This window comes from Lutra lutra, chromosome 12, assembly GCF_902655055.1.
Source record: "Lutra lutra chromosome 12, mLutLut1.2, whole genome shotgun sequence".
In the NCBI taxonomy this organism is placed as follows: domain Eukaryota; kingdom Metazoa; phylum Chordata; class Mammalia; order Carnivora; family Mustelidae; genus Lutra; species Lutra lutra.
The window spans coordinates 92,916,213-92,940,972 of NC_062289.1; the positions used below are offsets into that span (position 1 = coordinate 92,916,213).

At 46.5% G+C, this 24,760-nt stretch overlaps 1 protein-coding gene across 1 annotated transcript in view; it reads left to right on the forward strand.

The window, feature by feature from the left end:
- The window catches only part of CCDC60 (coiled-coil domain containing 60), a 161,968-nt gene that overhangs the window by 93,487 nt on the left and 43,721 nt on the right, over positions 1-24,760 (forward strand). Inside the window, exons 3-4 of the mRNA XM_047698580.1 lie at positions 13,724-13,894; positions 21,592-21,693. Of these exons, the coding sequence (XP_047554536.1) occupies positions 13,724-13,894; positions 21,592-21,693 (273 nt within the window). The remainder of the gene's footprint in view (positions 1-13,723; positions 13,895-21,591; positions 21,694-24,760) is intronic.

Genomic DNA, 24,760 nt, shown 5'->3' on the forward strand with positions numbered 1-24,760 from the left:
CTTGGGGGAGTAGAGATGTAGGAAGTTTCCAAAGGAATTTTTATATGTTAGAGTAGACTCACAGGTTCTTAGGGGTTGGGCTAAGACTGCCTTTTGCCTTTAGCAAAGTATCAATGTTGAGGCAGTCGAGTTCCTGGAGGAATGTCACTCTGCCTGTTTGGAGGATTTGTCCGTGGGCTGCAGGTCATAAGGAAAGTCAATAATTTTTCTTCTGCCTTTGTTTCCCACATCGCTAAGGATGCCTCTCTTCCTCCTGGTACATGGAGGGTGCCTTTCACCGGAAAGATTTATTTCCTGCTCTCAGGGGGACAAAAGAGGGTCAGAGTGTACTCCTTGCACTGGCTGTATCTTAAGTAACTTTAATTCAAAATCATCAATATGCCACAGAGGCATACTTGGGGACGACATATTCTATTTCCCTTCAAGATAAAGCCCACATCTCAGCGGGCCTTACTGTCATGGAAGATTCTGGACTTTGTCCTTAGGACGGTGGAGAGCCATGGAAGGGTTGGGTGTGCTCTGATGGGAATGACGGGGTCTGCATTTTTATTTTATTTTATTTTAAGATTTTATTTATTTGTCAGAGAGAGAGATTGAGAGAGAGCACAAGCAGGCAGCGTGGCAGGCAGAGGCAGAGAGAAAGGCTCCCTGCTGGACAAGGAACCCGATGCGGGACTCCCTTCCAGGACCCTGAGATCATGACCTGAGCTGAAGGCAGTGGCTTAACTGACTGAGCCACCCAGGCAAGGTCTGCATTTTAGAAAGCGCCCTGCGGCATCCAGGTAGACACAGGCTGGGAAAAGGAAAAGGACCAGGAAGCTACTTAGAATAACAGAGAAGGATGGTTTCTGACTCAGATGGCGGCGACAGGAAGGAAGGCAGTCAGGGGATGTTTAAGAGGTTGAGTTGGCATCGCTTCCGGAGAAGCTGGTGGACATGAAGCGGGTCAAGGGGTCAGAAGTCATCTCCCCGTTTGACAGGTGAAACACGCTGCTTTTTGCCACCCTAGAGGGACTCCTGAACAGCACACTCACCCGCGGCCAAAGAAACACTCTACGTCGCGCCTCCCTCCACCTCAAACGGTGTCTGCTAGGGGCACGCGCACGGTGCCACGCCTCAGAAATGCCACCTGACTTTTGCAAAGGAATCAGAGAGAATAAAACCGAAGGAGGTACTTGGCGATGTCTCCACAGACGATCGGGTCCCAGCCGTGTTTTCCTTCCACCTGTTTTAGAGACCAAAAGGAACCCACAAACAGGACTTCTTCTGGGGCCGAGTCATTCAGGCAGGACCAAGATCCGAATGGAAACTTTTGATCTGAGGGGTAAAATCCGGACTGGGCAAATCTCCCATTGTTGGGCATTACAATTAGCAAATGACCCAGGGACGGTAAAGAGATGTTCGGGTGTGATTTAATAAGAATGTGGTTGCCATAAGTACTCCGAATATGTTTGCCGTCAATTTGCTGTATACACAATATGCTAGCAGTGCAATCTTTTGTCTATGCAGTTGACCTTTATCTCTGGCAATCTTGTCCTATAAAGAAGAGTGAAATCCTCCATTGCAAATCATTAGCACTCAGGAAATGGCTTTAATTTGCATGCTGACAAAGATATTAACTTGGGTGGTGGTGGAGGGGGGCACACTACAACACGTCCTTTTGTCTGAAAGGCAGTTCAAAATCTGTGTTGTGACTACAGTTGACTGAAGTTCAATTGCTGTAATAAATGTATTCCAAATTTCATCTCAATTGCATTTGCATTTTAATGAATGATTCTCACCTTCTTGTCAATTTGGCAGCCAGGCTAGATTTATTAAGTTATTGTATAAACAGGGCATTCTAATGCGGGAATTTAAATGCAAAATATTTGCTGGGTGCGTGTGAACTGGGGCTGCGTTATTAATTTGCCTTTATGGGTTGCCTGAAAATTCAAGAATTTAAGGACGGCATTTCAGATGCCTTCTCTCCATCAGGTTGGCTCTCTCCCTCTCGGAAATCAATATGTCTGGGTGGGCTGACAAAGCAAGGCGAGAGCCAGCCAGATGAAAAGGGCTCTCCAAGTCTGCAGTCTCCACGAACTGAAAAGAAACTTGATTTCTTTGCTATCCTTTGAAAACAGTAAAATTTGCTAAGTGAAAATTTCCCGTGTAGGCGATTCCCGTCTTTGAGAGCAGGACATGCCCGAAATGGGATTGCCGGTCTTGTTTGTTCATTTTAATGTCATTCTGCCTTTCCCCGTTGAACCACTCCTGGTTTTACAGCCTCGTATTTCTTGCAGGCAGAGACAGAAAATAGGAGTGAAAACCAGCTGGAGGAAGAGCCGTAATACCATTAAAAGTTAGGTTTTGGTTTTTTGGAGGTTTTGGGGTTTTGTTTTGTTTTGTTTTGTTTTTAAAGTACATCTGGGCTGTTGGTTTTTAACAAAGTGATTTGCGGAGGTTAATCCCCCCCCATCCTCCCAACCCCCACCCCCCACCCCCCCGTTGAAAGGGTGAACATGAGTTCCCTTTGCTACTCCCCCAGCACCGTTCCACAGAACTCCACAGGTTCTAGAAAGGCCCCTGTGAAGGGAGCTGGGCTGCTTTCGATGCTGTTCAGCCCTAGTTTCCTCTAGAGCCCTCAGGATGGAGCGGATTCCATTAACAGGAGACTGTACTGCAAGCCAAGCGCCCTCAAAGGTTGACAGTGTCTACTACCCATGTGCTTCAGGAATTTTCTGCGATGAAGTGATCGCTAGTGTGTTAAAGTTTTACTTCAAACCTGGAGCAAAGGAAGCAATCTTCTAATAGATCAACAATTTGTAATAGAAATAGATTTCTAATAGTCCAAAGATTTCTTCCTGGAGAATTCTTTTGTTTTGTTGGGTTTTTTTGTTTTGTTTTTTGTTTTTGTTCTCTTTTTTTTTTTATTAAGATTTTATTTATTTATTTATTTGACAGACAGAGATCACAAGTAGGCAGAGAGGCAGGCGAGAGAGAGGAAGGGAAGCAGGCTCCTGGCTGAGCAGAGAGCCCGATGTGGAGCTTGATCCCAGGACCCTGGGATCATGACCTGAGCCGAAGGCATAGGCTTTAACCCACTGAGCCACCCGGTGTCCCGTTTTTGTTTTCTTAATAGAGGAAAGGGGACAGCCAGACTAATGCATCTCAGAACTCAGTGCATATATGAATCACCTGGGGGTCCTCCTAAAATGCAGGTTCTTATTCAGGAGGTCTGAAGGGGACCTAAGATTCTGCCTTTCTCACAAACTCCTAAGTGATGTGGATGATGCTAGTACAAAGACCACCACACTTTGAGTAACAAGGAGCTAGTTAGACAGCCCCGCCCAAGGGAGGAATGATTTGTTAAAAGTTAAGAGCCTTGGGGTGCCTGGGTGGCTCGGTGGGTTAAGCCTCTGCCCTCAGCTCAGGTCATGGTCCCAGGGTCCTGGGATCGAGCCCCACATCAGGATCTCTGCTCAGCGGGGAGCCTGCTTCTCCCTCTCTCTCTGCTTGCCCCTCTGCCTACTTGTGATCTCTGTCTGTCAAATAAATAAATAAAGTCTTAAAAAAAAAAAAGTTAAGAGCCTTGTTGCAAGTCTGATGGGCCAGCTGTGTGGGGCAATCTGACATCCTGAAAGGGCTCTTAATGTCATCAAAAGATACAAGAAATTTGCACAAATATTTTATTAAGTATGCTAGATACTTCTCAGAATGGGCTGTAAATTATTTTATGATCTAAGTTCTATTTTGAACCATCTTTTCTTGAGTCTGAGGCAATTTCTTTCTTATTACCATATTTTATCTCATCTAAGAGGGATATTATCCCCCACACAATTTGAACATCTCTGAACTGGAGATGTAATGTACAATTATTTTCTTAATTTAACTGGCATGGGTCTTTCCTTCTTTGTGATTCAAAAATAGAAGTTCAGGGATGCCTGGGTGGCTCAGTGGGTTAAGCCTCTGCCTTCAGCTTGGGTCATGATCTCAGGGTCCCGGGATCGAGCCCCGCCATCAGGCTCTTTGCTCAGTGGGGAGCCTGCTTCCAGCCTTCTCTCTCTTTCTGCCTCTCTGCCTACATGTGATCTCTGTCTGTCAAATAAGTAAATAAAATCTTAAAAAAAAAAAAACAATGAGAAATTCAAAGCTTTAAAAAATAAAAAAATAAAAGTGCATCTTATAATAGACAATGTGTTGGTCAGCTATTTTCACCATAACGCTATGTAACAAGCTGTCCCAAACTCAGTGACTTGCAGTATGTATTTCTTCCTTTGTGCATGTGTCTATAGGTTAACTGAGGCTTGGCCGATCTTGGCTGAGATTCAGTGGGTTTAGTTCTGTTCCTCATGCCTTTCTCATTCTTCCGGGTTCAGCAAAAGAGTGGGGTTTGTTATCGTCATGGACCCAATTCAAGCTTCTGTTCAAGTGACATCTGCCAACATCCATAGGCCAAGGAAGTCACATGAAAGCCAAAAGTCAGGGTGCTGGGAAAGGGGGAATGTGAATAATGACTTTAATCTGCTACAGGTGGTATCTTGGATTGGGTGAAACATGGTCTAAAAGTGGAAAAGCTAAGCCAACAGTTTATATTCTATAAGCCTAGAAATGACCTCTGCACACAACATACAGCCTGGAGATAAACAAACTCCAAGCTTTAAAGCTTCCTGCTGAACGTGCTTGAACTTGCATATGCAGGTGGAGACGGGAAAATTCTGGAACCAGCCCTCCTGGCTTCCAATCCCTGCTTTGCCACTTTCCAGCTGTGATGGACCCTCATCGTTTACCGACAACTTTCCATGTTTTCTCACCTGGAAATCACACCAAACCCTTGGGAATGTTAGCAAGTTGGCAATAACAATATTAGCAGTAACAGCTACAGCTCCCAATCATTGAGTCCTATATACCAGGCACCATACTAAGCTCTTTACGTCCACCAACTCACTTAATCCTCCCAAAGGCCCTTGAAGCCAAGAACTAAGATTTTTTCCCATTCAAAGTTGAAGAGGCTGTAGTTCAGAGAGGTTTTTTTGGGGTGTGTGCGTGTGTGTGTGTGTGTGTGTGTGTGGTGTGTGTTTAGGATTTTATTTCTTTATTTGAGAGAGAGAGAGAGCAGGAGTGAGAGGAAGGGCAGGAAAGGGAGAAGCTGAGCAGGGAACCTGATGTGGGGCTCTATCTCAGGACTCCGGGATCATGACCTGAGCCAAAGACAGATGCTTAAACAACTGCCCCTGTAGTTCAGAGAGGTTTAACACCTGCTGAAGAGAGGGGTTAAAGTAAAGGTCCCCCGCAGAGGCCGTCCCCGGCAAGCCTCACTACGTATTTACGGCTCCTCAAGTCTGAAGGTGCTGGGGAAGAAAAACCTGGGCTTCCTTACTGGACAGTAGGACTCCCTAGCCAAAGACAGCTTCTGGTCTGTCTCAGCTAAGCCCTGCTGAGAACACCCCCATTGCCGAAGTGAGCGATCTCCATTCATGGGATCGCACGCAGACTCCCGTACTGAGAACATATGTCCCTTAGAAATAAAAACCCACCCTCATGCACTGGTTAGGAATAAGTGGCACTGGGTAGAGGAAACTTTCCATTTTGTAATTGGCTTCTTCCTCCGCTTGCCTGATGCAGTTAATTATTTTACTCCCCATCGTTCCTCTTGCGATGTTAGCCAGGGGAGTTTTACAGCGTGGAAAGCAGTGAACAGGAGGCCCCGGGTGAGTGGATTTAAAGGCGAAAACTGCTCTTCCCTGCAAATAGCTCCCTTCACACAAATAGTCTGGTAATCAGCAATAATGATAGAGAAAATGTAGGGAGCATACAAGGGAATTAGATAGGAATTTGCTAAAATATTAAGTATTTTTAAACGGGCCTCCATGGTACCGTGGGAGCACTTCTCAGCTTACCGAATGAACATCTTGTAGCCTGAAGTTCCCAGAATAGACTGGTGTGTCTGACATGAGGGCCCAGACCCCCCTCCCGAACCATGCTTGTCTCTCACCCAGCTCTTTCCAGAAGATCTAGCAGCTGGGAGTCTGGCTGCTTTGGTTTAACAGGGGTGGTAATTCCAATAGAACACCTGCTGACTAGATTCCCCAAGCCGGGTTCCCCTACCGCATTCTGTGAGTTACAGAGGCCTTCGTCACTCTTGGCATTTAGGGTTCTGTTACAGACGTGGTTTTACACGGGGCCCTCCCTGTACAGGTCCTTGAGCGAAATCTCTTCCCAGTTTCAACACCAGGAATAAGGAAGCATCTCCCGAACAGTTCCTTAAAAACTGTATGGTCATTAGGAATCACACGAGGGATTGTGTTTCCCTCCTTGCGTTAGCCACCAGGATGCTCAGGGCCAAACTGGCACCCTTGATCACGTGGTACAGGTTTTGACACCTGTCTGACCTGATGTTGGCCTTCTTATTTTCCTTGCCTTTTTCACTTTAAAAAAAAATGTTCTGCCTCTAATACTTTTTGGAATAAGGGCATCACTGAGTCAAATAAATCTCTCACCAACCTCTTCATTACAATAAAAGGACAGCTCACTAAAACTGCAGAGGGAAAGGCTGTGAATTCTCTGAGGATGTGTTCACCTTTGAAACGCCAGTGCCTCTAACACAACCTAACACAGAGTCAGGGCTTAACACAGAGTCCAACGCCTAACAGGTGTACAGCCTAAGGCATGCCATGTCATAGTCAAGCCCTTTTCATTTGCTGTGGCACGGACCATCAGCCTGCCCCTTTCTAGAAACTAATTTAATCAGGATGTGGTAAACCCTCACAGCCAAAGACAATAAAAACAGTAAGCAGTTCCATGATCGCACTGCAACGGTTTTCGGGGGCTGCCAGCAGAAATGTGTTGTCTCACACTTCTGGAAGCTAGAAGTCCAAGGTCAGTGTGTTGGGGGATTGGTTCCTTCAGAGCCCTGTGAGGGAGACTCCGTACCATGCCTCCACCCAGCTTCTCATGACTGGCAAGCCATTTCTGGTGTTCCCCATTGCCAGTGGAAACATCACCCACATCTCTGCCTCCATCTTTATATGGCCTTCTCCCTGTGTGCATGCCTCCATCCAAATTTCCCCTTTTGATAAGGACACCAGTCCTACTGGATGAGGGCCCACCCTACTCCAGCACCACCTCATCTTACCTAGTTGCATGAGCAATGACCTTATTTCTAAGTAAGGTCACATTCTAAGATACTGGGAGTTAAGGCTTCAACCTATGCATTGTAGGGGGACACAGTTCAATCCATAATACACAACTTCCATAATCTGTAATACACAACTTCTTCAGGGGAAGACAGTGGCTTTGAAATCAGACACTGAAATCCAAGCCCAAAGCCCACCAAACTAGCCAGGTCTGTTCCATGTCTGTGGGACCCTCCCCTTGTCATGCTCAATCATCAGACATGGTGAGTCTTCTTCACACCTGCCCCCGCTCTCTCTATCCCTGAAGACCATGGTCTTTCCTGGGACAGACACCTTTCAATAATGACCTTTCACTCCCTAAGAGAATCTGGGCAACTCCAAGGGAGGTTTCATGGGTAAAGGAGGGCTCTGACACCTGCCAGTCGAGGCCACGTCACTCATGTTAGCCAAGGACCCCGTGACCCACAGAGTCTCTAAAGTCGATGGACTTCTGGGGTAGGCAGGTGAGACTTCCCGGTGGAAACATCCTGACAGTCTATAACCCAGCACACCGGACAGCAGGACTCAATAGCCCAACCTACTACCGGGTTCAGACCCAGTGATGATGTCAGGGTCTAGATACAACACAGAGCTGTTATGAGGATACATAAGTTAATCCATGCATCCAGGATCAAGGGGGTGGGAGAGGGGGCAGAAATAGCGGAGAGCAGGGCTAAGATCTACCACAGATGTGAAACCCTATCACTGCCTAGTTCACTACAAAGGCCTCTTCTCTACATGATTTGTTACATCTCAAGAACACACTGGAAGCACGTTAGTCTTACTGAACTCCAGCAGCAGAAAGAGGCCTCTACAGCTCTGTTACTGGGTTCCTGCACAAGAGGATGTTAGATTGAATTAATAGCAATGAACTTCTTAATTAAAATGGTAAAATCTACTGCCTCCTGGAGTAGCGCCCTGGAGCAAGGCTGTGGGGAAGGAGCAGGTACCCAGAGCAGCAGAGTCCCCTGGTATTTTCCTACACATCCCAGTCCAGGACACAGCACTTCCTTTCTTCCCTTCTCCTTTCCTTCCCTCTTTCCTTTTCCCCTTCTTTCCTTTCTCTCTTTTTCCCTTCTTTCCTTCCTTCCATTTTTAGAGCAGGACCTTTCTACCACAAGTCTTAAATTGAACACCAATATCTAAAGCGAATACAATGTGTCAGTAGCAAAAGTGCATTGTGCAATATCATATTTTATTCCATGAAAATTAAACTTCCTTCCTCTAAAGTTGTACTTGCCCAGGGCCTTTGCATATGCTACTCCCTTTACTTGAAACACTCTTCCCCCAGAAACCTGCATGCCACCTTCTCAGCAAGACCTTTTGTTGGTGATCTATGTATTTTAATTTTATTTACATTCAATTAATTAACATATAGCATATTATTAATTTCAGAGGTAGAGTTCAGTGATTCATCAGTTGTATATAATACCCAGGGCTCATTATACCATGTGCCCTCCTTAATGCCCATCCCCCAGTTACCCCATCCCCCCACCGACCTCCCCTCCAACAAGCCTCAGTTTCTTTCCTAGAGTTAAAGAGTCTCTTACGGTTTGTCTCCCTCTCTGATTTCAACTTGTTTTATTTTTCCCCCTCCCTTCCTCTCTGCTCCTCTGTTTTATTTCTTAAATTCCACATATGAGTGAAATCATAAGATAATTGCCTTTCTCTGATTGACTTATTTCGCTTAGCATTATACCCTCTAGTTCCAGCCACATTATTGCAAATGGCAAGATTTCTTTTTCTCGTGGCTGAGTAATATCTCATTGTCTATATATGTATATACCACGTCTTCTTTAACCATTCAGCTGAGCTTGTATTTCAAACTGCACACACTCTCCCCCCGCCCCTGGCAGCCACTCTCCCCATGTCCCAACTTTATGATCTTCCGCAGCACTTCACATACTGTCTACAGCTCACTTCTTCGTTTTTATCCTTCTCCACCTGACTTTCCCGAGCGCAGGAATATTGCGGCTGTTTTGTTCTCTGCTGTATCTCAGCACCTAGAGGGAGTGCCTGGCACACAGTAAGAATTCAATAAATTATCGTCTGATGGTTGATAATGAAGCAGTTATCCAAGCAAACAGACAAAGATCAAGTTGGGCGTGAATTACTGCAATGAAGAATCTAACTCCATTTTTGATGTATGACTCCCGACAGCCTTCAAGCTTCCCCCCCCCCACTGTCTCTTCCCCTTCTGCCCACCCCTGGGCAAGCTAACAAGAAGGTCCAGCTGCTGCTGCTTTTGGTGCCGGAGGGAAGCTCAAGCCACAGAAAAGGGACTGCTCACCCCAACCCCACTCCCTGACCACGATAAAACCCTAAGGCAGTCACCCCTGTCTGCTCTCGCAGGCTGATTTCAGACCTGCTTGGGAGCCTCCCTGCTCTGCCCAGAAAGCCTCATTATGTGAGTACAAAGTTGCTTCACACCTTTTTAGTGCATCTGTGGTATCTGTTTCAAACTCAGAACCAAATTTTGAGCAAGGGCCCTCAGTAAAGTAACACCACAAAGGTTGCTGTCACATCAGCCCCAGCCCCCAGGTGGGCTCTGCAATTGCTTTGTTTGTGCTACAGCAAGAAAACAGTCATTTGTGAAATTAAGAGGTTGCCAGTGGTAACAGTTTTCTTTTTTATCAGGTTATCCTGCAACCTCAGGACACTCTTGATTAGTGGATTCAGAAGCTTAAAAGCAAAACAGAAGCACAGTGTTGTTCCAAACACGAATTCCACATCATATCAACGGCTCGCCTTCCTCAACCTAAAAATAAAAGCCAGGCAAAAGCACCTAGAACTGACAATTAAGGGCCAAAGTTATCTGTAATGGTTTCCCTGGGTTACCCCAGGTTACACATTCATTTATTTTTGCACAATTTTGTCCGAGAGGAAACTGAGAGATTATTTTGCTGTGACAAGAATATGAACTGGGATAATATGTGATCCTTGCCTGCACCTGGCTGTCTGGGTTGGACACGTGACACGTAGTGTAGACATTCAGAAAATTTGACAAGCTGAGAAGCAGGGTCTAAGTGTAGAAAAAGATGACTGATGTCACCTGCCAGTGACATATTTGTAAGAAACTCAAATACCATCGGTTGCCACTGAAGCTAAGACACATCACTTGAAACAAGATAAAAAATACTTCCAATTAAATTAAAATGATGCTTTCTTATCCCCTTAGAATTTCTATTTCATAAAAATATTACGTCACAAAAAATATTACGTCACGATTTTTAAAAGCTCCTCTTCACTCTCTTAGACAATTTTTTATATATCACTCTCTGCATTAAAGGGAAGATATAAGAGAAATACATTGCTTAAGAGATTCTTTTTTTTTAAATATTTTTATTTATTTGACAGAAAGACAGAGAGAGAGCATGAGAGGGGAGAAGGTCAGAGAGAGAAACAGACTCCCCGTTGAGCAGGAAGCCCAATGTGGGACTCGATTCAGGGACTCCAGGATCATGACCCAAGTCAGAGGCAGTCGCTTAACCAACTGAGCCACCCAGGTGCCCCACTTAAGAGATTCTATAAATATTTTCATATTTAAAATCCAGCTCTTCTGAATCCCATGTTTTCATTAGAGTCAACAATGCTATATGCAACATACCTTAAAAAGATGCATTTCAGGGCCCCTCGGTGGCTCAGTGGGTTAAGCCTCTGCCTTCGGCTCAGGTCATGATCTCAGGGTCCTGAGATCAAGCCCTGCATCGAGCCCCGCATCGGGCTCTCCGCTCGGCAGGGAGCCTGCTACCTTCTCTCTGCCTGCCTCTCTGCCTACTTGTGATCTCTCTCTCTGTCAAATAAATAAATAAAATCTTTTAAAATAAAGGATGCTTTGCTATTGTTGCCAGATTTTCTTCCTAGCTGCTGATCCCCAGTCTGCAAATTTTCATACTGTCACTATTTTGATTTTATAACAGTATGTTTTTTAAAAATGTACATTTCAGACCCCAACTCATGACCCAGTGGTTTTGTGGCCTAAAACATCCAGCGAGGCTATTGTGTGGTCAGGCTGTCCAGAGTCACAGCAAAGCTAGAGTGTGTAGATGATGACCGACACAGTACAACAAGACACACTCCCATCTCACACATGTTAAGATGTGAAAAAAAATGTGCTTTGCAGAATTGGTTAAGACAACAGAAATGGCAGGAAAAGCTTATACAAAATGAACCAATCTGGTATCTAACAGGATGTTTTGTGGTTTTGTACTGTCATTAGCTTGAAAAACTGTTCATGAAAACTCAAACATTTGCAGATTCCTGAAACATTTCTAGAAGTTCTATTTCTAGCAACTCCCAGATCAGGGCTCACTTCAATCCAGACCCCAAAGCCCTGTACCACCTGCTCCCTGCCAGTTGCCAGCTTTCGCTCTGGCCACTCTCCCGTATTCCTTCTGTGCTCCAGCTTTTTAAAGACACTTGTAGTTTCCTAAACGGGCCATCTTCAGATTCAGCCGTCCTAGTCAGTTCCAGCTGCTATAAGGAAGTACCATAGACTGTGTGGCTTGCAAACGACAAAAACTTATTTCCCACGTTCTGGACACTGGAAGTCTGGATCAAAGTGCCAGCATGGGCAGGTTCTGGTGAGAACCCTCTTCCGGGTTGTAGACTGCTGGAATCTTGTTGTGTCCTCACACGGTGGACAGCAGAGAAAGGAAGGAAGATTTCCCATGACCCTTTTAAGGGTACTAATCCCTTTCATGAGGGCTCCACCCTTATGACCTCATCTAATCCTAACTACCTCCCCAAAACCTTACCTTCTGATACCATCACATTGGGGGTAGGGTTTCAACACATAAATTTTAAGGGGACACAAACATTTAGTCGATAATTCACTTCTTTGCATTTATAACTCACTGCTATTCCATCCACTTATATGCCATTTCCCACGTGTTTTCTTACTGGTAAATCCCTACTTATTCCAAATGTCACCTCCCCCAGGAAGCCCTCTTAGATTTCTCTAGGTCCCTGTAGCTCTTTCTACATTGTGCTCAGAGTGTATGTTTGTGGGTGTACTTCCTCTATCATACTGTGAACTCTCTGGCCACAGATGCCTTATCTTATTACTTTGTGTAACATCAGTCTCCTCACAGTGTCTGGACTAGCAGATTCTCAGGCAATGTCTGCCCGAGAAATAAATGAATGAAAAGTTATCACTGTGTGATGCAATTTGAAAAAATACTGGGAAAGCTCCACCGCCTGCCTCCCAGCATATTTTTCCCAACGGACATTATGAGAATCCACTGCTGACGTGCAAATGTCCTCAGTAACACCTTAACTCTAGCTAGAAAATGAACAAGGATTAATTAATCCTATCAAAATCTAACCAAGAGAGCTTGCTGAGAACATTCCCCTCCAAAGCTGAGCACGAGAGAAAGACAAGGAGACAGAAAGAGGTTACTCAGAACAAAGGAAAGGAGGTCTCACTTCATGCAGGAAGATGTCTCCAACCACCCCCTAGTCTGAATTAGGTGCTCTCTTCTTACAAAGCTCAGAGTCCTTCTCACCTCCATCATTCTTCATCATCATTGGTTTACTCTTAGAACAGCATTCTGTTCATCACCGTGTCCCCAGTGGTGAGCACAGTCCCCAGCACACACTGGTTGCTCAAGAGGAATTTTGAGAATAAAAGTAAATCTTGGAACCAATACTCACTGCTGGGGAAACATGGTGGTGGTTCAACACGGTGCCTAACAACTTCCCAGAGAGTCAGGACAGACACAGAGATGGGTTCACTCCTTCTCCACCAGAGTGCTGTCAAACTCCAACCCCAAGGTGACAAATGGCAAAATGGGGGAGGTGTGTAGACCAGTCAGGCACAGAATGTCTTGGCATCAAGCCAGTATCAGGACGTCTGATTAGGAAACAGTGGTGGGGTCACAAAGTCTCAACGTATGTCACATGACACAGCAAACACCTATACACCTTACTGCCTCCACTTCGCAGCCCTTGTGAAGCATGTGAAGCAAATGTGAGCATTTAGGTGAATCTGAGAGAAGGCAGCCTTGGCCAGGAGCCCAGGCCCTATAGGACTGATCTGCCACCAATTATCATGGATGAGCCCCTTTCCAAGCATAAAGGTGTCTCATCCTGCGGGGTGTGGATTATTATGCTCATTTCATAGCACCTAACAGAGTGCCTGGCACGTAAAAGTTGCTCAATAAATATTTGTTGAATAATGGACTGAAGAAGGTACGGAGACCAGAGAGGTCCTTCTGGCTGTGGAGTTCCAAAGGCAAGGAGGTTCCTGCCCTGCAGGTATGAGGGTGCCCTTCAGAAATGATCAGTCCCAGGACAATGTAACACTGTCTTTGGGGCACCTGGGTGGCTCAGTCAGTTAAGCATCTGCCTTCGACTCAGGTCATGATCCTAGGGTCCTGGGATCGAACCCCGCATCGGGCAGCAGGGAGCCTGCTTCTCCCTCTCCCTCTGCCTGCTGCTCTACCTCCTTGTGCTCTCTCTCCATCTCTCTAATAAATAAATAAAATCTTTAAAAATATATATATAGCACTGTCTTCACGATCAGCTCAACTTTGTTGCTCTCTCCCCCCGCCCCCCCCAACCCCCTCCAGCATGCTGATCCAGTCAGCGAAGATAGGCCGCGGGTACTTCAGCATGCTGCGAGAGGAGAGCGCCTTGAAAAAGAAGCAACAGCAACTTCAGAAACTCAAAGAGGAAGAAAGACACAAATTCCAGCCAGCCAAAAAGATGTCAGACATCCATTACGGCGAAATTCTTCTGACGTAAGTAGATGCGGTAGCTGCAGCGCCCACAGTCTGGGGAAGGGCTGTGCCGAGCGAACGCCGCCTGCCGGGGCCGGGAGATGGCGGTTGTCTCTGACCAGAAGCCCCCTCTCGGGCTGGCATCTGACAATTGCTTTTAGTCTACTCCTACCTACCTCTCAGTCTAACCTCCTGGGACTCCGTGGAGTATCTTCTACTACAGATGTCTGTTCTCATGTCTGATGTCAAGAGCTATCCAAGAACTCCTGTTGGTTCCCAAAGGTGCCTCTTTCCCTCCCTTTACCGGCCTGCCCCTCGCCCTAGGCCTCTCCTCATGCTGTTCCTTGGGCCTTCAATAACAGCCTTTCCCACATCCTCTTCTGACTAAAGTTCTACTTATTAAAAGCCCAAGGTGAATGGTGCCCTCTCCTGATATTTCCTGGACTCCAGATCAACCCCCTCCAGAACCTACTCAGATTCGGGGTTCCTGTAACGTGTTTGTGTGCTCGTTTACTTTAACCCACATTAGGATCTCTATTCTAGACCTTCAGCTGCACCCTCAAATCCTAGCTCAGTGTCCACCCAAAGCAGGTGCACAAGAAATGGTTGTTGGTTTGTTGACTAAAGTAGCCCCCACTTTCTGTAAAGCTCTGTCCTCTGGTGGGGAGAGGACCATCAACGGACCGGTCCACTATGAAATGTCCATTCACATAACAACAGCAATGGGGATGATGACAGTAACAACCACAACAATAATTATAATGAGTGTCTAATCTGTGCTTTATGCACATCTTTTCATCTAAATTTCAAAATATTCCTTAGATAGGTACAATTATTACCCACCCCCTTTTTGATTAGGAATGAAGTTTAGAAATGCTCACATAATTCCCTGTTACTAAGGTCATAAATTAAAAAGCATCCCTGAGGGGTGCCTGGCTGGCTCAGTGGGTTAAAGCCTCTGTCTTCGGCTCAGGTCATGATCTCAGGGTCCTGGGATTGAGCCCCACATCAGGCTCTCTGCTCAGCGGGGAGTCTGCTTCCCTTCCTCTCTCTGCCTGCTTCTCTGCCTACTTGGGATCTGTCGGATAAATAAATAAAATCTTAAAATAAAATAAAAAAGCATCCCTGAGTCCCTGAGTGACACCAAAATTCCTAGGCTATGCCATTCCGCATGGACAGACTCCTAGGATACTTGGACTTCAATAAGGCATGAATCGGGGATGGAAAGGAGGTATTGAGGCAGGTGGAGGGGGAAGGATGGTGGAAAAGGCCTGCCCCCATAGCTATTGTCCTGTTACAGCCATAGTCTCAACCCTGGCTACACATTAGAATCACCTAGGCAGTTTTTTTTTTTTTTTAAACCAATGCCCAGGGAAAGATGGCAGAGTAGGAGGACCCAAAGCTCACTTCATCCCACGGATACAACTAGATAACACAAGATACCAATGTCCAGGGTGCTTCGCACACCAACTACATCAGACTCAGTGGGGGTGTTGCCTGGATAGAGTGTGTTTGAAAGTTCCCACAATGATTTCCATGTGGAGCCAAGGTTGACAGCCACTCTGCTAGGGCTTCCAGGACCCACACTGCCAGGCTGCCAGGTAAAGAGGAAAGGAATCCACAGCAGACACCCCCTTTTCTCTGCAATATGTCCCAAATTCTGTTCTTCACAGTGTTAACTTAGAGAAGTATCAATATGTGCTTCTTTTTTTTTTCTTTTTTTAAGATGTATATATGTACTTGAGAGAGAGAGAGAGAGAGAGAGAGCATGAGAAGGAGGGGCAGAGGGAGAGGGAGAGAGACTCTCAAGCAGACCCATTCTGAGTGCGGAGCCAGATGTGGGGCTCAATCCCAGTATCCTGAGATCGTGACCTGAGCTGAAACCAAGAGTCGGGTGCTTAATGGGATATGCCACCCAGGCGCCCCTCAACATATGCTGCTTAAAAACAAGGGTCCTATCAGTGAGATCCTACAACACGTGACCTTTCTGTGTATGGCTCCCTTCACTTACCAGAATGTTTTCGAGGTTTATCCCAGACAGAAAGCAGATTGGTGGTTGCCAGGGGCCGAGGGAGTGAGGGAGTGGGGAGTGACTGCTTAATGGGGAGGGGGCCTCCTTGGGGGTGATGAAAATGTTCTGGAACCACACTGAGTTGATGGCAGCACAAGGCATTCCTACCATGCAGGAAATTCCAAAGGGTTAAGGAGTTCAGTGCCAAGAACCAGAGTCTAAGACCAAATATTAGAACAAAGGATATTCCCAGTGCTATTACCACTTAGGAGACTACAAGGGTTTGGGGAGCTCTATGCCGGAAGCTGGGGGAGTGCAGAGAACACAGATACCGTTCCTATGATTTCACTAATGTCCATCCCCTCGAGGTTAGGGGGCAAAAAGGGAGTCTGGATAGACACCCCAGAAACGTGACTTTTGAGCAGGATCTTTAATGCTGAATAGAAAGAGATGTGGTGGAGCGCCTGGGTGGCTCAGTGGGTTAAAGCCTCTGTCTTCGGCTCAGGTCATGATCTCAGGGTCCTGGGATGGAGCCCCACATCAGGCTCTCTGCTCAGCAGGGAGCCTGCTTCCCCTCTCTCTCTCTCTGCCTGCCTCTCTGCCTACTTGTGATCTCTGTCTGTCAAATAAATAAATAAAATCTTTTAAAAAATGAAAAAAGAAAGAGATGTAGTTAGACCCATCAGTATCAGCCCAGCAAAAGTTCCTGCGGCCAGCATTTCTGGTTAGGAAGGCCAGAGCTGAAAGTGGAGGGCATTGATGGTGTCATCTTTTGGAAACGTGATTTTCAGAGTGAAAAGAAAGCAGGCAAGTCATGACCTGAGCCACCAGCATCCATCCACTAAATGGGCCACCAATAACACCTGCTCATGGGATAGAGGCACATGATAGAGAGAAGGCCAGCCACTCAATGAGGAAGGTAGTTCTTACTTTTTCCCATGAGGGTTCCAAGAGCTTAGTGCAAAGTCTGCTTTCCCTGAGCCCGATGGTGCTTAGAGCCCAGGATTTTTTTTTCCCCATTATGTTATGTTAGTCACCGTACAGCCCATCATTAATTTGCGGGGCTCCTACTCACAAGCAGCCAGCTGGCAGGCTTCCCATGACATAAGGAGAAGGAATGAACTCGGGGTTCTCTCTTGCAGGAGCTGTGCTCAGATTAACGGGCAAACGAACAGGCACTGGGGAAGGGGGAGAGGCGTCTGTTAGAGTCTCCTGCAACTTTCTCAAGACTTCTGTTACCACGTCTCCCTTGTTTGAATGGGGTTTTAATCCACGGTCATAGAACACGATTCTCTCTTCTCCCCATCCATGTTTCAGAGCGTGAGACACGGTTTATTTAAAGTTTAATAAGCTTAAATATGCATGAGATCGTTCTTCTCATAGACACTGGTCTCCTTGTGTCTTACCTGGTGGATTCTAGGAGCAGCACAAGTGTGGCTGTTAAAATAAAAGGGGAGGCCATGACTGCCGTGTAGCCATCGAATGCAGGTGGAGAAGCAAGGGTTAAAAAATAGCAATGGGGAATTCTCCATACCAGTACCACCAGTGGATAAGTTGGGTTGGAGTCAGGACTTCTCCCATACAGCTGTTTACCTCTGGGCCAGTCACTGCGCCTCTCTGAGCCTCCTTCACCCAGATGCATGGTACCAAACTCCCAGGTTTGTTATGAGGATCCAATGAAAAACAGTGCTTAGCGCAGAGCCTGGCATACCAGACAAGAAGCCCTCAGTAACTATTAGCTATTATTATTCAATAGGGTGAATTTGATCTCTCTGCGTCTCAATTACCAAAAATCCTCAGATTTATGGCTAAAAATCTTCATTTCCAGGCAGGCCCGAAAGCTTCTCTCATCTAAGAGCTGAATGCTACAAACATAATTCCAGTCACAGAAGTATCAGAAAGACAAGTGTTCATTTATAATACTTTTTTAACAAGGTATTTGATCTTGCACATTATAAAAGCGAGAGGGATTACTCCACTCTCCCACCCCCACCGCCCCCATCCCCACCCCGCGGATCCAAGACCATAGGATAAGTTCTTTCAGACGGAAGTTTTAAGTCTTACAAAGTAGGCAAAGGGAAAAAGAAAATCAAGCATGTCCCGAAAGATTTCTGCCTGCTAGCAGTCTTTCCCACTGTGCTCAATGACCTCGTTTTTCAGTTGCAGATTTAGCTGAAAAGGTGGGAAAAAAAACAAGGGTGGAATTTTTCTTGTTATCCTGGTTGAAGGAGGACAGAAAACCAGAGCTTAAGGACTGGAACAGTTGGGTTAATGTCTATGTAGTCCAAACCACTGGGGGACACAGTTGCCCCACAGGGGCAAGCCCATGTATTTGCTTCTGGCTCCTCAGCTCTAGGGCTGAATAAAGAGCACGTGGAAATGGAAATCAGGGGACCTAGATTCTGGTCCTGTTTTTCAGTTAACTCTGTGACCCCAGGATCATCCTCAAATTCTCGGCAGGAAGGTAAATTCCTAATGTGTGTCCCCATGCCACCTCCTCTGTCCTACCTCAGCCTCATTCCCCGCACAAAATCAGAGTGATCTTCTCAAGACATAGGTTGCTTTCAGCTTAAAGCTGAAATGGGGTTTTTGGCTGCCATTCCTAAAAGGATAAAGACCAAAGTCTGAGCAGGGCCACAAGAGTCTGGATGGGCTAGTCCTCTCTTTCTCCCCCTGCCCCAGCCACACACACTTCACCTACTTCTGCAATCATGATATGCCCCCCCACTGGAGGGCTTTCCCCTGTCCCATGCACTTTCTTAATTCCTATTCAACCTTCAGATTTTAGCTCACTGTTTGTTCCAGTTTCTGCTGATGTGAACAACCACTCCAAAATTTAAGAACTCAAGGCAACAAACCTTTATTTCACTCACAACTCTGCAGCTTGAGCTGGGCGAATGGGCCAGGACTGTCTCCAGCACCACTAGCTGGTGGGTCCATTTCCAACACGGTGCGTACACACAGGTGGCCACTCGGAGCTGGCTATCAGCTTGTGAGCTCAGCTAGGGCTGAGACCCAGCAGCGATGGTGCTTCTCCCTACGAGCTTCAGGCTGCCAGCTTCCTCACAGCATGCCCATGGCTGGGCGCTAACAGTGAGCATCCTGAGAAACAAGAAGGAGAAGCTGCCAGTTCGTGGAGCCTAGGCCCAAAAATGGGCATCACACCAATTGCTTTTGACGGACACGTTCTAATAGCTCGGCCACTCACAAAACAAGATTCCAGGGGAAGGGTATGTAGGGCCATCTCTCCCTTGGAAGAGAGTCAAAGAACATGGGGTTTGTGGTTCTAAATGGCCACGATCTCCTCCAAGAAGTATTCCCAAACTTCCCAAACAAGTTTTCAGCCAAACTCCCTATTTTGTGCTATCGAAGAACCATACACTCTTCTGCTCAGCCTCATTGCCACTGCATGTTTTGTTATACCTGTTTCTGCCCCTAGACTCTAAGCTTCGGAGGGGAGAGGCTGGGTCTGTCTCATTCATTCATTGCTGGGTCCACAGCCTCCAGCCATCCAGAGATGTTCAATAAATCTAGGTGGAAATGAATGAAACAGGGAACCCATCAGTGATTCAATCAATGAAGGTACTTAGACTGAGACTCAGAAAGTAAAAGGTCCAAAGGGAATTCACACGTAGCAGGAAATAAGAAGGCTGATGAGGAGTGAGAAGCCAGATGTGCATGAGTCTCCGGCAACCCTCTGAGAAGCCCACACCACATGTAAAGCAGGCAGCGACCTTGATCGTGGGCCCCATCTGACTCTAGCCAGCCAGAACACAGGCCCAGAGGAGCAAGAGTTTTCAAGTTTTCAGAACGAAAACATCTCCATTTTTATGTGAAATCTCACCGTTTTAAAATACAATTGATTCCATTACACACACAGTAGGCGTCTTAAAATGTGTCCATGGGCTAGACTTGGTCATGGGCAAAAATATATATATATATATGACTAAGGCCTGCTAGAAAGGAAAAAAAAAAAAAGAAACTATTTTCTATAATTGAAAGGACTTGCTCCATGATGGTGGAGAAAAAAATTTTTTTAATATGGTATTAAATGTAACTATTCTATTTCATTTTCTAACGGTCTTTTTTTGGCAAATGACCAGTGGTGTCAAAGATGAACTGCCTGTCTGGGCTATGTCTCCCTTCTCTAAGCAAGTCCCCTCCTTCCCTTTCCCAGATGGTATCTGGCTTGACAGGAAGCTTCCATATTCTCCATATTCTCTATGGGGCAGAGAGCATGGGGTTCTGGTTTCCCACAGCAGCCTGCCTGTTGGCTGTGGGGGCATGACTGGTTATGGCTGAACTTAGGGGGCACGCTTGTATCCGCTTCTAAAGTTTGAGATCCCCACATTTCCTGGCTGATTCGACCAACCAATGAGTCAGCAATCTGTAGAGTTGCATGAAGCCTCTTTAAGGAAAGGACCAGAAACAGGAGCCACAAACTCCAGGCAGTTCCTTGCCTATGTCTCATACCTTCATTGCTACTTTTCACTGTCTCCATGGCCAGGACCCCATGGCCAAGCTGAAGCCACCTTCCTCTCTCAGGCTGGAATTATTACAACGCCCCTAACAGGTCTCCTTGCCTCTGTCCTTGCTCTCCACCCCCACCATAGACCATTTTCAAAACAGCAGTGAGAAGGATCCTTTCTGAATGCAAGTCAGACATGTCTTCTCTCAGCTCAAAATCCTTTACTCTGATTTAGAGAAAAGGCCCAAGTCCCCTCAGTGATCTGCAAGGCTCTGTTCTCTCTCCCTCCTCCTCTCCCTCACCTCCCTATTGTCTCTGAAACACAGCCCCACCTCAGGACATTTGCACCTGCTGTTCACTCTATCCAGAATGCACTGCCCCAAGACATCTGAATGCCTCGCTCCTTTATGCACTGCAGAATTTTTATCAAATGTCACCTTCTCAGTGACACCTCCCTTCATCACCCTATTTAAAATTGCAATTCCCACCCCTCCCAGCCCTTCTGAATTCTCTTTCTGTTTTTTATTCCCCAGAGCATGTCTATTTAGTACAGCAGGGTTAGCAAACTCCAGCCCATGGGCCACATCCAGCCCCTAGACTGGTTTTATAAATAAAGTTTTACTGAAACACTGACATTTACATATTGTTTCCATAGGCCGATGGCTGCTTTCATCCTACTAAGTAGTTTTGACATAGACTGCATGTCCAACAAAGTCATAAATACTTACCTGGTCTTTTCAGAAAACATACCCCACCCCTAATCTTTGTTGACATACCACAACATTTCCCCACTTACCTTGCTAATTCTCTTTGCTCCTCCGCTAGGAAATACGCTCCAGGAGAACAGGGTTTTCATACGATCTGTTCACTGGCTGCACCTAGAAGCCTCATTCCTTAAGCTGGAATTATTGCCCGGCACATAGTAGGCGCCCAATCATATCTGCCATATAAACCCTGGCAAGAGAAGAAGGTATTTGAAACGGCCACTCCTCGGGGCACCTGGGTGGCTCAGTCGGTGAAACGTCTGCCTTCAGCTCAGGTCATGATCCCAGGGTTCTGGGATTGAGACCCACAGCATCGGGCTCCCTGCTCAGCTGGACACCTGCTTCTCCCTCTTCCTCTGCTCCTCCCCTGCCTTGTGTGCTCTCTCTCAGATAAATAAATAAAATTTAAAAAAAAAAAAAACTGCTGCTCTTTGCTCACTCTGTTTTTCTCTTTCTGCTTCTCCTCCAATACCAGCACATACGATGACGAGGTTAAGAAGACGGGCGCTGGATTCATTCGCCCCTTCATCCCCGTGCACAGCTGTATCATCCTGCCCTCGCTGCCCGAGGCTCACGTGTAAGTAGTCCCTCCTCTGCCTCGTCTGCCTCGCTAGCTTATCAATGGAAGCCAAGGTGAAATGACTCAAGGGGCTAACGAGGCACTGGGAAACTGTTGAGCTGTTCCCGTGTCCTCCTGAAAGGGACATGGAGCCTGGAGCTGGCAACGCCATTTGGCATACAAAAATAACAGAAGAGCAGACACGGTGCTTTAGAGCTAAGTGGCAAATCAGCTGGGACTGAGTCATTCCGTTCCTTCCCAAGCCAGACGCTCTACTGTCAAATAGTTTGCAAAGCCTGATAAAATCCATCTGCAGCCTCCCTGAGCGTGTGCAACAATGTGTCAGCCTGGGCTCAGGGGACATGTTTTCCCCAAAACTCAAGGAGCTCTATTTCCCAGAGAAGCACCTGCTGTCTCCTGACCCGAGGCATGAACTCATCATTGCATGGTGTACCAGGGGCTAATCAACCCTCTACAAAGAACACTCTGGCTTTCTAAAAACCTGGGCATCTTGTTCCCCTTGGGTCTATTCCAAAGAATTCCAAACCCAGTACTTTCTTTTGTGTTCGTTAGCCCTGTTCAATTGGAAGATTTCAGGTGCAAAGACAGAAGTTTTTGACTTTAGGGCAGGGTTTCTCAACCTCGACACTACTCACATGTAGGGAGGAATAAATTTTTTGTCTTGAAGGACTGTCCCGTGTACTGTAACGTATTTGGAAGCATCCCTGGTCTTGACCTACTAGAAGCCAGTGGCTCCCCACCCGTGAGTTGTAACAACCAAAAATGTCTCTGGATGTTGACAAATGGCCCACCCGGGGTGGGGGGCAAAATCATGCCCACCCTCTCCCCCCGTATCTCCCCCGCTCCCGGCCATGTTAAGACACATGGCTTTAGGGCAATGAAAATGGTACAATGGATTGTAGACTTCTCTGTCTGCTCAACTGTCAAATATTTATTAGGTCCCTAAGGGGTGCACAGTAATACTGACATTACTGACTTCTCTGTAGGCATATCTCATTCGGTTCCCCCAGCAGCCCTGTTATATAGGTATATTATTACCCTTCTTGCAGATGAGAAAGCAACAATCAGAGAGGTGTGCTCCTCTGCCCAAGGTCACAGAGCTCAGCGTGGTGTTGTGTTGGGGTTTTCAGCCAAGTCTGTCTGACTTCACAGCCCAAATACTCGTCACCAGGCACTACACAGAAAGTACGAGCCTCTGAGGAGCTCGTGATATATTTGGAGAGCCAAGTCTCATGTATTGAAGAGTAGAACAATGTATTGTCCTCGATATCCCTCCCTGATATTCCAGCTTTTGGTAAGTCCACTCCCTACTTTCCTGCTCCTCCCCTTCCGTTGACCTTATGACTGGATTCTTGATAGCGATCTCTCGATCTCTTGATCGAGAAGTCCAACGCATTTGTTCAGGGACTTTCCAACTGGCAACTTGAACTTGATGATCTTAAAACACCTCCTTGCAAAAAGAGGTTTTGCAATTTCTCATCATGTCCCTTGGAAACACTTGCCCTTCTGCCTGTCTCTCCTGTGGACAACCCTTCCAAAAGCAAACGGTATAGATCAGTGGTTCTTAAGCTTTCACTTGCATGTGGATCCTCCGAGGACCGAAGTGGAGATGATGCCTGGAAAATGCAGATTCCTGGGCCCCACCCTTGGTTCATTTGGTCTAAAAAAGCTGAGGCTTAAATCTACCTTGGAAGTAACTGGAGAGTTTCTAACTCATCCTCCTTCAAGACCCGATAAGGAAACCGAAGCCCAGAGCGGGGCAGAATCTGCCCCAATTCTTACAACAGGAATTCTGACCTCCTCACTCCTAAATCAGACCTTTATAACCAGGTTTGTTAGATAGGCCAGGATGACGATGATGATGATAGTGATGAACAGTGGTGGTTGTTGGTGTCTATCGCCCCCGAGACCAGGGGTCAGCAGACTTTCTCCTAAAGGGACAAACAGTAAATACCTTAGACTTTGCAGACCAGATGGTCTCTCTTGCAATTACTTAACTTCACCATTGCAGCGTGAAAGTTGCAATGAATGGATGTGGCTGTGTTCCAATAAAGTTTTATTTGCAAACAGACAGTAGCCCCCACTGGCTAGAGTTTGTAAAGCTGCCCTTTCTTCTCCTTGGCTGTTAAAAGGCTCTGGCTGCCTTCGGTGAGTGTATCAGTCATTTGTTGCTATATTACCGAATACCTCAAAACGGAGTTGCTTGAAACAATAACCATTTCCTGTTGCTCTCAAGTCTACAGGTCAACAGGGTGGTTATGCCAGTTGGGGTTGACTTGGCTAATCCTGCCTGGGTTTGTGCATGTCTGTGTGCCTAGATGATGGGTATGCACGAGGCTGGCCATCTAGGTTGGCATCACTCACAGGTCTGTTGGATGACTGGTTGCTAGGGTGACAAGAATAACTGGGCCCCATGTTTCTCATCATGCAGCAGCCTAGCCCGGGCAGTCAGGATGGGTTCCAAGAACAGGAGCCTGAGCACCAAAGTCTCCTGAGGCTTAGGCTCAGAATGGACACAGTGCTGCTTCCACCACATCCTACTGGCCAAAGCATTAAGCCAGCCCAGATACAAGGAATGGGGAAAAGATTCCAGCTCTTGATGAGGAAGATGCAAAGTCACATTGTACAGTGTACAGATACAGGGAGGGACATTACTGTATTCTGTCTACCAAAAGGCATCAGGGCAAGGACATGCCTGATCAGTTCTCAAATCCTCAGTTGTCACATCAGCCAACACGGATCAGAGCCCGGCCAGTCCCTTTGCTCCAAGGTAACTGATCCCCAAACTGGCTGAATATTCCAGATTGACTGTATAGGGATCAATTCAATCATGCCAAGGGAGCCTTGATCTTTATCTATAAAAACATGGGCAGGATGGTCTCTAGAAATGAGAAAGAGCTCCTCCTTTCCTCTCTGAGAGGCCAGGCTGCCCTGCACAACCTTCCCATAAGCAAAGGAACCACAGGAGCCGTGCCGGCGCCCTGTCCGGGGCTGTCCTCGGCAGTTGGCATGGAGTGCGTGAAATGGCTTGGTAGGCATTTTCCGATTTCTCTTGGTAGAAGCA